The sequence below is a fragment of the Mus caroli genome, chromosome 7 (genome assembly GCF_900094665.2).
Source record: "Mus caroli chromosome 7, CAROLI_EIJ_v1.1, whole genome shotgun sequence".
Lineage (NCBI taxonomy): Eukaryota > Metazoa > Chordata > Mammalia > Rodentia > Muridae > Mus > Mus caroli.
Window position 1 is genome coordinate 145,343,737 of NC_034576.1, and position 14,545 is coordinate 145,358,281.

Below are 14,545 nucleotides of genomic sequence, written 5' to 3' on the forward strand. Positions count from 1 at the left end.
GAGAGAGAGAGAGAGAGAGAGAGAGAGAGAGAGAGAGAGAGAGAGAGAGAGAGAGAGAGAGAGAGCGAGCGCTTTAGGGAACCCAGGGAAGCAGCAGGAAGTTTTCACCATATCTTTACATGTGTACTGATGCCAGGAGTTTGGGGGCTTCTCAAAGACCTTGGGGTAAAGTCACTCCCTCACTTCTAGGTGCTGAGACACTGAGGGCTGTGCACTGTGCCTCAACCCACAGTTCCAAGAGGGGGTAGACCTAAGCTGCTAATGTGCCAAGTGGGAATCTGAAGTAGGGGCTGCCTGACTATGTCACTGTGGAGGGGCAGCCAGAAAAGGCTGCGTTTCTTCATGCTAGTCGCTCTCTGGCTCCATGTGTAACCGATGGTCTGGGGTGGGGCATCTACTATTGCCTAGAGATGAGCCCAACCCTACTTCCTTGCCTGCTGGAAATCAAAACAACACACACCCTGGATTAGTGAGGCCCCACTCTGTGAAGAGTCAGTCTGAGGAGAGAGCAGAGTCTAGTCAGCGAGGAATTGAGTCTCAAAAGGCCACAACAGTCTCTGAAAGAAGTTGAGGATACATGTCTAAAGTTAGACTTCTCTGGCAGGCATGGATGGACATCTAATCTGTGGATGGACAGCAGAGGGGCTCCCACTTAACCTAGTGTTTGCTGTGTCCACATAAGAGCTATGGCTTCCTGAGGATCTGATGTGGCTTGCTCAGCTTACAAGGGGCTTCCATATGATCAGTACCAGGAGATAGATGTGGGCCAACAGTCAGTGTGGTTACCACTAGTCAGGAGGAACACTACTGGGGGACCAAGGAGGACCTGCATGTCCTGTTGTGCTGTTCTGGGGGAGTCCTTAAGTCCATGAGGAGAGTGGACATGAGGAAACAATCCTGTGTAGAGCACTGGGTGCCAGGATTAGAGGCTGGCTGCTGTCAGAGCCCTAGGCCTATGAGGAATTCATGGTGGTAGAGATGGGGAATGGCAAGGACTGAAGCCCACCTGGAGGCTCTGCTGGGGCCAAATCAGATGTGTGCTCTATGTGAGAATCCTGGTGTGGGTGTTGGCCAGGGATCAGTGCCAAATGGAGACGTTGCCTACTGTGATGTGAGGTTACCATAGGTCTGGTGAGTAGGGTAAGAGTTTGGGATTAAATGGAGGTATGTATGTGTTAGGGTACCAAGACCTCTGTACACCAAGCTCTATATTAGTCACCTGTTCTGAGGCTGCTCACTGCCTGGTTGTAGCTGTAGGCACTAGGACTTGGCAGAGCTGTTTGGCCATAAGTGTTGTGTTTAAGGTGTCATGGGGGCAGGGTGGGTACTGGAGCAACTTCTGCAGATGATATGGGACCATTCTGTAGGAACCTAAGTCTCTGCCTTTAGACAGGGCAGTAACATCAGGTCCTCAATACCAGTAAGAGGGGGACAGAGTACCACTGGAGTACCACACTGGGCATGATGTGGGGGATCTGGAGGTGGTGGAGTTGGCACCGGGGCCGGGGTGAGGAGGAACAAGAGGAGGCTGGAATGTGCTCTGCATCGCAGAGCAAATGGGCATGACAATGAGTGTCTGTCTTGGGGGAGGCATAGTAAGCTATGACTGCAGGCTTTGACCTGGCAGAGCAGGTAGAAGGGGGAAATGGGGGGGGGGGGCTTTGCCTGTCAGTCTTCTGAGCCTCTAGCGGTGGCTGCAGAGGCCAGGAATGGATGAAATCAATCTTAAGAGATGTGGGAGATCTGAGCTGTGCCTCTTCCAGGAAATGGTGACTGAGTCAGGCTACTGCTGCTGTGTGCCCTCTGGGAGGCTGAGCCTGAGGCTGGTGGTCTGGGCCTTACATACTGGGAAAACCTGATATAGGATTGATGGAGTGTGTGGGTTCCTTTGTTGAGGACAGGAACTGTGCTGGGGCCCTGACGACTTTGTGTATACCTTCTCTGTCTGTCCCTCTTGTAGCCCTGGGACAATGCATCAGCTCCCCACTTCTATTCTGATTCCCAAGAACATGCCATGAAGGTGTGTAGAGTCTCTGAAGCTCCCCAAAGCATCTCCTTATCTAATAATCTACACCCTCCCCAAAGTGGGAGCAACTTTGAGGGCCACCTTGGATGATGACACCCAGGGATGGAGAGCTTAGTGGAAGGGAGACTTATCTTCCAGTGCCCTTGGAATCAGAGCAGGCAGCAACTGTACCCTCAGTGTAAAAGCTATGACTTATGGGTGTCCTCAGGGCACAGGGTCAGGCTGTGTTTGGCCTTCCTTTCTTGTGTCTCCCCATTGGCTAAGGGACTCTATCCCCCTGCACTCCTGGGGATGAAGGCTCCTGTTTCGTAAAAATAGCACTTCTGAACTTCAATTGTACACCAAGATTCTTGGATATACTGGGGGTTATACTGAATACTTGGATATGCTGACCCATTGTCCCTAAGGCCATGGCCACCAGGCTGTGTACCGTTCCTGTGTATTGGCTGCTTTTGAAATGGCACAGTGTGGCATGTTCAAAGTCAGTGTGTATTGAGACACCAATCTGGGGTCAGTCCTCACATGGTAAATGGTTCCCATCCCATGGATCCCATGTTTGAGTGCATTAGCTAAGGAATTCCTGGAAATGCCAGCACTAAAGATCTTGCATGTGGGGTGTTGGGTGAGAGGGAGGTGGCAGGGAAGCTGGCTCAGGCATTGACTGTATGTCCCCTGTCTCACAGCTTCCTCATTGTTCTGGTCTGCCTCATCTTCAGTGTCCTGTCCACTATTGAGCAGTATGCCGCTCTGGCCACCGGGACCCTCTTCTGGATGGTATGTAGGCACCCGGGGCCCATCAGTAAATGTCATCACTGCAACCGGAAGAGGTGGAGGAGGGCTGGGAAGGGTAGAATCACCCACTCCTGGTCTCCACCACCCTGCTACTGGGCTATCAAACAGGGCAATTCCCCTGCATCCATGCCTATCAGGCCCCTGGGCCATGTGTTGAAGATGCAGGAAGAATAGAAAGGGTCCCTTTGTGTGGGGAATTTCTGACCTAGGCCCAGAGAGAGGACAGGAGGACATGGATACAGTGGCACTGAGGGGTGGGGACAGTGCCTAGGGCTGGGTGGTTCTTGTGTGTGTTATTGCTGACTGACTCATGGGCCCTGCTGGTGTCCTAGCCCAATTCTAATTCAGTCACTGGGGTGGGCCTTTCATCTCAGGGGACTTTCATGTATCATTTCTGGCAAGGCCATCGTGACAGTCCTGGTGGGTACTACAACTACCTTTGTACACAGCTCTCTGCAGGCCAGACCTGGGTGTGTGCCCTGTCCCAGCATAGAGCCACATGTGGAAAGTTTGAGGAATGGAATTTCCAAATACCAGGTTCCAGCTACACTCCAAGGAGCTTGGGGACTGTCCTGTGGGACCCATGTACTGTGAGAGGCTTAGAGACTGTCTTTTAGGATTCCACACTCTGTGAAGGGCATGGGGACTGTCTCATATGACCCTGAACTCTGTGAAGAGCCAACTGCGTCTTCAGGGTGCCCTGTTGTGTGTGAACTCAAATGCTTTGAGGGGCTGAGGTACTGTTGATCTGGTAGATATTAGTCCTTCAAACAGGGCTAGGATCCACTGAAGCAACTGAGGCAGACCCTGTTCTGTGAGGGCAATCAAGAGCCATGAGGGTAGACACCCCATGTATCACCATTCTCTGCTGGGCCAAATGTGGCCTTTAGAAGCAATGCTGATGGATCTATGATGCTTCTGGGAAGATGGGTGGAGGCCCGCATGGCTGGGACTATGGGGACAAGATGGCAACAGGTGGTAAAGCCCAGAATGGTGCAGCCTGGTGTCTTTCTGCTTGGGTGCACTTGTGGTTTTTTTTCTGTGATGGGATGTTCCCGACCCTTACAGGGAACAAGGGCCACATTTATCTGCCCTTCACCTTCTGCACAGGGGACTTAGGTGTTCCTCAGTGTTATCTATATACAGCCTCTGTCAGCTGGGCAGCTTGTCCTGCTAAGTCTTGAAGCACAGTGATGGCTGCTCAGCCACACCCTTTTTTCATGTATCAACTTTATCTTTCCTTTATGGCTTCTAGAGATTGAGCCACAGGAAAGATCCTTTTCCTGGATTATAGAGGTCTCTGGTCCTGGCCTGAGTGTGTGGTGGGTGCCTTCTTCCTCAAGTTTGAGTATTCATGTGTGATACTGCCAATGGCTTTAGGAGTCTCCAGGGAAGCATGAGGCAGGCACTGCTCTGTTCCACCCCTGCTGCTCATTCCAACGGGCCCCTTTCCCAAAACTCCATAGTACACGCGTTTTCACTGTAGACCAAATCAAACACGAGGCTTGCCTAGTAGTGCCTAGTTCTCTACAGGCCACTGGAGGGTTCATACCCTACAGTGGGCTCTGCAGCAAAATTCAGGGGCACCTTGCAAATTTCTTGTTCCTCACTCCCAGCCCAAAAGTCAATGCGTTCAATCCAGGGCACACCTGGTACCAAGTATTAACTATGATGGCTGTGGTGCCAGCCAGCGGTGTGCCTGCCTCTGGGGTTGGGATGTCACTGTGGTTTAGGCACATGTGGTTTTAGGCAGCTGCTAACAGACAGTGGCAAGCTGTGATTGGAAGTTGTGGTCACTAGAGGGCGACTTCTCTTCTGAAGTTTTCTGGGACTTTTTAATATGGGCCTTAGCCTATGATGACCCTACACTTAACAGAGGTGCAAGTTCCTGTACCTATGGTCCCTGGGCTTCAAGTCTGGGTCAGGGCCTCAAGTTTTTCCAGAAGCCACATCCAGCCAGTCTGCCTATTCCCTAGTTGGCTCCATGTGGCTGGAAAGATGCCACCAAATCTTAGCTGGCATCTCTCTGTGATGTGTTAGCTGATTAGCCTCAGTTTCCTGGATGACATCCCTTAGTCCCAAAGTATAATCTTTCAATACCTGTCTGATGGAGCTCTTAGATATGGTTGGGGAAGTTCACATGGCCCTTGTATTCTCTTGTAGAACCAAGGTGGGGAAGAGGGCCCTGGGTTCTTTAGTTTTATGTGTGATGCTATCCCCACAGGTTCCTGTCAGAATTGCTCCCTTGCCCAGTACAGAAGTGGCTGCTACATGGATGAGGTCAAGTCTCTGGCTATGTTATGAGAGGACATAGCTCCTGGTTACTGCTGAGGGGAATGGCCCAGGTTCTTTTTCAGAGAACTAGGTTTCTATAGTTCTTAGTTTGGGACTTGGTCTGGAGAGCCTAGGCCAAAATGGTTCCCATGCTGAGAAGGGCCTGGGTGTCAGAACATTCCCCTGGGAGGTCTCCCAAGTACAAGTCTATATATGCACTTATGTAAATGTATTCACATATGCATAGACCCATGTATTCAAATGGACACATTCCTATATATAGCTGTGTCTTCAGGTAAGTGTGTGTTTTGTCTGAGCATGTGTGAGAGTGTAAGTGGACATTTACATGTGTAATATCCACATTAGGCCTTGTGCTTGGTTTTGTGTATCCTTGTGCACTTGTGAATGTATACATTGTATTGTGTATCTTCATGTGTAGCTATGTTCATGCCTACACATAGATGGTACTGTATGTTCATGTGTCAACACATGTTCACATGTGTGTGGGCCTGTGAATGCACCTACTCCATTTCTCATCTGGTAGCTCCAGACTTGGGGTGGTTACCCCAGTAACTTTTGACTTAGGCTCCCTTTCCTGGTGGCTTCTGCTGCCTCCCTCAGGCCAGGCTCTTTCTGGGGCCTACTTGCCATCTTGTGGCTACTTTTGGAATTGTGAACACAGATTCAACAACCCTAAAGCAAAGGCAGGCGTGGGTGGGTGGGTGGGCCCCCCCTCCTCCATTCCCTCAGTGTGAGCGGGTCCCCACTCCCAAGGCAGCCCCTCCCCAGTCTGTTCTGCTTCCCAGAAGTGGCTCTTTGTCCACCACTGTGAGGGCAGTGACCTCATTACCTCTTTTGTCCCCTTCTCATTCCCTGGACCCTCCCTGCCCCACAACAGCTAAGAAGAGATTTTATAGAACAAAAACCTGAGTGTCCCAGACGCTCCCTGGGTGGTTTGGGATAATTTCCAACTTCTCCCTCATAGTCCTCAGGGTGTCACACATTTAAGCATACACACACCCCCCATCTCCAAACCTCCCTTCCCTCCTCATCTCTCACTCCCAGCTGCCTCAGGACCTTTGCACAAACGCTATACCCAGCAGGGTCGCTTTCCTACTATTAGGACTGACCTCCGGTCAACGCTGCACACTCCCTTCTGGAACTCCCCTCTGCTCTTTTCTGGGAACCTGGATGTGATGACGGGCTTCTTTGTGTAGGCTCACATCTCTTTCACACTTTTCTACTATGCGGAGGGAGGCTCAACACCTCGGCTGCTCAGAGTGTATATATGGAGTAGGATACACAACCCCCTTCTTTTTAAGTCTTGTTCCCAGGCATGCCCCCTAAGGATACAATGATACCCCTGAACCTCAGTGTCTCCAACTATCAAGTATAGGGATGAAAGTATAGTTGGCTTTAGTCTTAACCTCCTCATTTGGTTTTGCCACATTATTTTAAAGCCTCTCTCTCCCTGCCCCATCCCGTGTATGTGTGTGTGTGTGTGTGTGTGTGTGTGCGCATGCGCGCGTGCGTGCACAATGCTCACAGAATCTAGAAGATAATGTGGCAGATCCCCTGGAGATGGAGTTACAGACGATTGTGAACAGCCGAACATGCGTACCCAACCAAACTTAGAATCTCTGCCAGCGTAGCAAGGGATCTTAACTGCTGAGCCATTGTCTGTCCCCCACTTTGCCATGTTCGTAAGCTGTATCCTCACATGCTAGCCTTTAGAGGCCATACCTTCCAGGATTTGAGCTGGCTGTGTCTAGTGACCATGAGTCATGACCATGGTGTTGGGGTAGCAGATGTGAGGTAGGCGTGTGTCCAGCCTGGACATATGGACCAGTGAAGAAGTGTATGGCTCAAAGGACCTTGTATATAGGGTGGTGATATCTTCCTAGAAGACATGATGATTGGTCAAAGGGTTAGGTAAGGAGGAGTTGTGTGCTTGCTGTTGCAGATGGCTCATGGCCTTCGAAAGGTGCATGTGTCCTAGGCCTACGCAGATATCATGGTTGTGGATTCCAGGCCTCTAGGGTGAGAATGGCTGTTGGAGCCTCAGGCTGGGGGACATAGTGTAGAATGCAGCTGCTACGTGCTGTGGACCGGAGTTGGGTGAAAAACAAAGATGTTTATTTCAGCCTTTGGGCTAAGGACAGGGCAGCCTCTGACGAGCTGTGGAGACACCAGGTGGCGCTCTTGTTACACACATTCCAGCAGCCCTTGGGCCGAGCCCAGAGTGCTGAGCGCGGGAGCCCAAACCACAGCCCGCGGTGCCCCACGGGGGCCCAGGGCAAGGGAGCTCTGTGAGGGATTCTGGGAGCACATTGGGTAAATGGTGAAGAAGAAGTCACGCGAGGCTGTGTTCCCCAACCCCAGCGCCGGTACTCCTGCCTCGGCGCCTGGCTTTCGTGGTGCCAGAGCCCTGTTATCTCAGCCAGGGCCAAGGAAGCCAGGCGGCCTCCGAGGGATTAAGCATTCTGCTGAGCCAGGCATATTCTGTGGGTCTGAAAAGCTGTTCTTGGAGAAAACTGGGCCCTGCCAGGCCAGGGTCTGGCTAGAACTTTGATCAGGGGTGTTGTAGGTGTGCTTGGCCTTGAAACTTGTTTGTGGTCCCAAGGAGGACACCGCCCCCCCCTCGCTGCCCAGCCCCCAATCCGGCCTCTGAATCTAGAGCAAGCTGTATGTACATCTGTAGACGTGGCGCACATGTGTGTGCACGCCGTGTACGTGCAAGTCTGCTGAATGTGCATGCACGCCGCCAAACCCACCCACCCCTCCTTGCAATAGGAGACCCTGGCCAGGCCCAGGTGCAGGGCTGTTTTTTGTCTCTCAAACCCCAGCTTGTTTTCAAATCCCACACAAAGACAGCTGCATTGAAAAAGTCCTAGCACACACTCCAGCTCCGTGAGCCCCACGGCCCGCATACCAGGGAACTGTCCCGCCATGCCTGCGGTTAAAACCCGTGAGCCGCGCGGCCGGAGGCCTGGGGGATGAGGTCATCTCTCCAGTTTCCTCCCTTACTGTGAGGCTCCCTGGCCCCGCAGGGGCGACCCACCTCCCTGCAGCTGGACCCTTCCTGGCCCGCCCTTGCTTTCTGTAACTCTCTTGGCAGGCCTCAGTTTCCCAGGGGCAAAATGAGATCCGGTGGGCTCTCTGAGCCCTTAAAAACAGCCCTTGCTGGGTCCTACTTTCAAGTGGAACAGGGTCAGCTCCCCAGGTCCCAGACCCTCATTCACACTCAGCAGGGCCTCACATGTTCTTGCATTCGTTTTCACACCCTTTCCTGCCAGTGGAGACTTTATTGGCGTTAAATTCAGCGCCTAGCTTCATGTCTTGGTGCTGTGTCTAGGTTTTGCTTTGGTTTAGTTTGTTTTCACGGTCTATCTGTTGTAGAGCTTGCTCTTAGCTCTCGATCTTCTGTTGCTTGGAGTCGCAGCGGGTATCCTGTTTTTTTGGCTGAGACATGCCTTGGGTTGTACCTAGTGTACCGTTGCTGCTTGCACTGCATTTGGCCATGTGTCCCACTGCCTGGTCTGGTGTTCTGTCTGAGATCTCTTATGGGGGCGTTAATATCACACCTGTTAGCTGCACTCGTGAGAGTCAGTATGCTTACTCTATCTCTGTCCCTGAAGACTAGTTTGCAGCGGAGGGAAGAAGACTTCTGCAGGTTGAGTCACTGCTGCAGCAGCACAAGGTCAGGAGACCAGCAGGGAGCCTGAGTTTTCCACTGCCAAGCCCAAGATCTGACTTCCTGTGGGGCCCCAGCTCCCTGCTTGGAGAGATCTAGTTCTCAGGGCTCTTTAGAGATGCTGTCCAGCTAACAGTGTACCCAGTAGTGTTGCCAGCTCTCTCCTGGGCTCTTGGGTCCTCTGAGGAAACATTGTGTCCCTCTCAGGACCAGAACCTTTCTTTGTTGTTGTTGTTGTTGTTTTGTTTTTCGAGACAGGACCAGAACTTTCTTTCTTTTTTTTTTGTTTTTTTTTTTTTTTTTTTTTTTTTTTTTTTTTTTTTTTTTTTTTTTTTTTTTTTTTTTTGGTTTTTCGAGACAGGGTTTCTCTGTATAGCCCTGGCTGTCCTGGAACTCACTTTGTAGACCAGGCTGGCCTCAAACTCAGAAATTCGCCTGCCTCTGCCTCCCAAGTGCTGGGATTAAAGGCGTGCGCCACCACCGCCCGACTGTACCAGAACTTTCTATCCCTATGTCCTCAGCACACAAGGTCCTATTGCTCCAGCTGTCACTTTGCCACTTTAAAAGATATTCCCCATGAGATGCCCACCTTTTTTTGATTGAGTTGTTTTCTCCTACATTCATTGAGGAAGAGAGTAGCTGTGAAGCTCCAACTGTGTTTCAGGCTGCGTGCTAATGGGACAAGGGCTTCAAGTTCACACCCAGAACTCACACCTTGGGGTCCTGTAGACATGGAAGCTACATGCCATCTGCGTGTAGTCCCTAGAGGGCTGTTGGGGGATAATGGAGCAGACATGGGCTCAGCTCTGTTTGCAGCCCCCAGGGCATCCAGAGGCTTGGGAGGCTTGGGGGTACTCTCCCGAACTGTTGGTGCCTCTCTCTAAGAAGACAGTTGATCTGTGGGTTAGTCTAGGTGGGAGGATGTCACGCCTAGTCTGGGGATGGGTGGATGACATAGGTGAATGGACGGGGCTGGGCTGCTCCTAAGGACCTCAAGGTCTCCAAGCTGTGCAAAACAGTCCCACTGGTAGGGCACAGAGCTTATATGTCCTGCTGGATTGCTAGAAATGCCTGCTATGTTGGTGTGCAGCAAAGCCTCTTGCCTCCTATCTGCCCAGTGTCTTTCACATGCTGTATTATGGTGCCCATGAGCTGGGGCAGAAATGGTGGGCAGATCCCAATATCTTCTCCATTTCAGCTGCTAGAGAATGTAGGGGTTGGCTGGAGTGTTGAAACCCTGCCTGCTAGGGGCTAAGAAGGGCATGGTAGCACATAGTCAGCAGGCAGGATTGTGGACTCGTCTGTGATTTGGTTTGGTTTGGTTGTTTGTTTTACAAACCAGGATAGAGACTGTGTGGCCCTTGAAACCTACAGCACGTGTTTTATGGCCTTTGAGAAAGTTGTCCAGTCCCTCATTCTGTTCAGAAGGAGAATGTGCAGAATAGCGGTTGCTGGTATGCTTTATTTTTATTGTTGTTGTTGTTGTTTTGAGACAACACCTTGTGTAGTTCAGAGTGGCTCCAAACTCAAAGAGCTCTACCTGCCTCTGCCTCCCGAGTGCTGAGATTGGAGGCACGTGCCACCACATCTGGCAACTTTGAATGGCCTTGAACTCCTGACCCTCTTGGTTTCTAATGATCCGTGGACACTAAAATGGCACTTAAGTTGCTAATGTCTCTGGACCACATGGGTGTGCTGCACTATCCCACACTGGTCTTTTGCGGCTCAGGATGGCTTGTGGCTACTTTGGTTTCACAGTGTCTTTCTTCTGTATTTCCATGTTGACACACACGACACTTGTTCCTAGTTCATGCCACTTCAGATGACTCTGCCTGGGGCCACTAAGTGGTTTTCTCTACTCCATTTGTGTCACTTTTCTCTCTCTTTAAATACATCTTGTGGGGCTTTCCAAAGACACTGGGACTATGTCCCTGTCCCTTATCTTTAGAAAGTCAGTGTATGCTCCTAGAAGAAGGCGTTCTCCCTCGTTACTGTCATAGTTGGCTTTAATGGTCAACTCAACACAACCTAGGATTGCTTGGAAAGACTCCCAGTGGGGGATGGTCTGCATTGGGCTGATCTGTGGGTGTGTTTGTGGGGTAATTGTCTTAATTAAGTTAATTGATGTGGGAAGCCCACTGTGGATGCTAGGACCTCTTGGTCTGACTGGTAGTGGAGAACTGAAGCTGAGCACAAGCAAGCAAGTATGCATTCTTTGCACTCTGCTCTCGACTCTGACTGTCTAAAGTTCCCACTTGGACTTCCCCGCAACAATGGACTGTAACTTGGAATTGTAAACTAAAATACAGCCTTTCTCTTCCTCTCCTAGGTTGCTTTTATTTTTGAAAGTAGGATGCATGGGACACATCTGAGAGGGTGGAAATGGCAGGTCAGGCCTTCTCTATCACAGTGGACACAGTTTAGGAGCCATGGATCCTAGGTCCTCAGGTTTATGGGGTTTAAACTGGCCATCACCCTGCCCTGGAGGCAGCGGCTTCCTTTTACAAGGCCTGCACACTGTAAGAGCAGGAAAGCCAGCATCCTCAGCTGCCACCAGATTTCCTGAGCCTCCTAGGCCTTAGTGTGGAGGGTCTTGCAGGACATAGCTCTGGTGTCTGCATCCTCTGTGAAACCAGAGCGGAGCCGTGTGCAGTGGCAAGAATCATCACGTAGCACATTTGTTCAGAACCGGATAAAATCCTGAGGAGCCTGGGGCAGAAGGAGAGGACAGTAAGACATGGTGGGAACCTTCTAGAAGGATGCCACCCATTCCTCACTACCTGGCATGTGGGGATTAGTCCGAGGCTTCTAGGCAGGGTGGTGCGAATGCAGGCAGGGCCTGCCTGTGGTTGGCTCTGTAGGTGCAAAGCCATGGCCTACCTGGGTTTGCAGGGCCTGCTTCTTGTTTCTCTCCCTTTGGGCTGTTCTCCACACCCTTTCCTGGTGACTTTGAGCCCAAAGGGAAAGAGAAGCGTGTGCTTGGCAGCAGGGTCTCATGGCCTCAAGAAGACCCCTTGGCACTAGCTCTCACTGTTCCCTTGTGGGTCAGTTTCCACTCCTGTACTGCATCTTGTCATGGGGACAGAATCAATGGGAGTGACCCTCTCACCCCCTCACCCCCACCCCACTCCCAATCTACAGTTCTGTTTTAGCCCCAAGATCTACCCGTGCGCGCACACACACACACACACACACACACACGTACGTGACTCATGTGTAGTGTGTACATAGTTTCCTGGCCCCCTCCCAGGGCCTCCAAGTATCTGGGTGGTCTTATACTCCCCTCTCTTCACCCCCTACTCCCCCTGCCCTTTTCTAACAATTGTGCTGACTCAGCTCCAGGTTGGTAAGTAGTGATAAATCAGCCTGGGTGGCCAAGTATGGGGCTCCCAGTGGTTATTTGGGGGTCCTGGCTTATGGCAGGGTTACGTAGGGCTCCAGTGTCGGTAGGAAAGGTCTTCCTGTGGCAGGAGCCTCCTGTCCTTCTAAAGGGGGACAACCGTTCAGGAGCCAAGGACCCTAAGGCAGGCCGGTTCCTATTCAGACTCCAGGAACTAGGGGTGTGTGTTGGGGTGAGGGTAAGGGGGGTGCTGTCTTCAGGCACTGTGCTTTCAGTAACCTGGATCTGGCTGGGGCCCAAGGAGGCTTCCACTCCTGAGATCAGAGGGTTCCCTTCTCCACCATCCTTCCTTTAGGCCCAGCACAAAAGTCAGACCTGGGGTGGGAGCTGCCTGCTGGGGGTGGTTCTCCACTCGGGTTTAGTGGGATTAGAGTGTGCCGGCCAGGGACAGGTGTTTCCTTTATGCTCTGCCCAAGGCTGGACAGAGCCTCCTCAGTGAGTGCTGCATGCGGTGGGGGTCTCCAGTTCAGAGTAGCTGGGGGGTGGCCGGGTTTTGTTAGGCCCTTGTTTTTACATCTGACCCTGGCCAGCTGGAGCGCTTCGCTTTAAGTGCTGGCTAACAGCTGACATAATATAGTGGGGTGGGCTGAGTAGACTGCCCTGGCACCCCCTCTGCAGTGGGGCACCTGGGGGCTGCTTGGGGGCTGCGTTGGGGGTAAGAGGATGAGCTGCAGGGCCTCATGGCTGAGGGGCACAGCTCGGTGGAGTCCGCCAGCTGTCTGCCTGGAGGAGCGGGCTGCCCGAGTGACGAGGGCTGGGGGCCTGAGTGTCCCCCAGGGCATCACACTCAGCTGGGCTCCCATCACGTTCTTGGCCTCCCAGGGTCACTCAGAACGAAAACCAGAGGCCCAGGCTGTGTGCTATTGAAGCATGTCATTGTGTGACTTCGCAGGTGGGAGGGAGGGAGGGGGCTGGGGGCAGCCTCTCAGGGTCGAGAGGCACACTTGAGCACCCAGGCCCCTTGGCCCCTTGCTTTTTTGAGCTGACCGGTGAGGGAAGGCCCCAGCAGCAGCTTCCTGTAGACTGTCTGTCTCCTGGTGACAAGGCTGCATGGCGACTGGGGTCTCCGGGTGGAGCAAGTGGTGGTTTTGGACTGGGGGCTGGGGGCCGAGGGCTGGGGCTGGGCTATAGCAGCCTCTTCAATAGCTGTGGGAGATGCTCTGACCCAGAGGCCATCTCAGTGTGTCTGGACTGCTGGGCTTGAGAAATGGAGTATGTCCTCAAGTACCTTCAGGGTCGTGGCAACCAGGGGCCGTGCTCTCCTCCCCTATGCGGGCGATGCTTGAGAAAGCATGCCCTGGCCTCTGGTGTCAAAGCTTTGTGTTCTCGTGGGTATTTATAACACAGACTCTTCTCGGGAGATGTGGCTCTGGGGGCTGAGTGCAGGTGGACCCAGCACTTGTGGTCTGCAAAAGAGGCTGGGAACTGTGAGTAGTAACAATGGCTTCCACACTTGCTCAGGAGTGTTAAATAGCAGGTTGGAAGAAAAGGCAGCCGAGCACAGCTGGGACGCTGAGTTGTGATATGCACATTCAGGAGGGTAGGGGGGTGGGGCATACACATGCACACATACATGCACAGATGTGTGAGAAGGCACACATGTGCATGACCTGTGTGCACCTCTCTTATCTGCATGTACTTTGGAGTCCCGCACATATGCAGTTTGAATGCTGTGCTTGGATCTGAGCCTGCCAGGAGTGGGACACCCCTGCCCTTGGGGCCCATTCCATTTGCACATTGAATTCAAGAACTATCAGCACGAGAAGCCTGGATGAGATCTGTCACATGTGGATTAGGAGCCTAATTCTGCAGAGTGGGAGCTGGTCAGTGTCTTGAGTGCTGTGGAGCTCTCTGGAGGCCTGGGGGATTCTTTCACATTAAATTTATCCTTCCTTCCTTCCTTCCTTCCTTCCTTCCTTCCTTCCTTCCTTCCTTCCTTCCTTCCCTCCTTCCTTCCTTCCTCACTTCATCTCTTCCCCTCTCTTTCATTTCTTAACATGGTTCTATCTCCTAGCTCCCTCTGAGGCTGAAAATGATCTGGAGTTGATCCCCCTGCCCCCAGCTCATCAGTGCTGGGATTACAGCCCTACTTTGCCACATCCAGTTTATGTGCTGTTGGAGATTAAACCCAGGGCTTCCTACAAGCTAGGCAGACACACTATCAACTGAACTACATTGCATTCTTTACCATGGCCGTGTCTCTCCCTGCTCACGGATGAGGCTTGATCCCTGCTCGTTTCTTCATATTGACAACAGACATTTCCCTGGACACAGCAGTTGCTCCCAGAGCCTGGAGCTGAAGCCAGGCCTGACCTTAGACATTTCCACCTTCTTCCAAACTGTGGCTTGCCTTCTCATT

At 52.1% G+C, this 14,545-nt stretch overlaps 1 protein-coding gene across 4 annotated transcripts in view; it reads left to right on the forward strand.

Moving 5' to 3' along the window:
* The window catches only part of Kcnq1 (potassium voltage-gated channel subfamily Q member 1), a 318,671-nt gene that overhangs the window by 40,905 nt on the left and 263,221 nt on the right, over positions 1–14,545 (forward strand). For all 4 annotated transcript variants that reach the window (XM_029479746.1, XM_021166795.1, XM_029479747.1 and 1 more), the window contains exon 2: positions 2,710–2,800. In XM_029479746.1, coding sequence (XP_029335606.1) covers positions 2,710–2,800 — 91 coding nt within the window. The remainder of the gene's footprint in view (positions 1–2,709; positions 2,801–14,545) is intronic.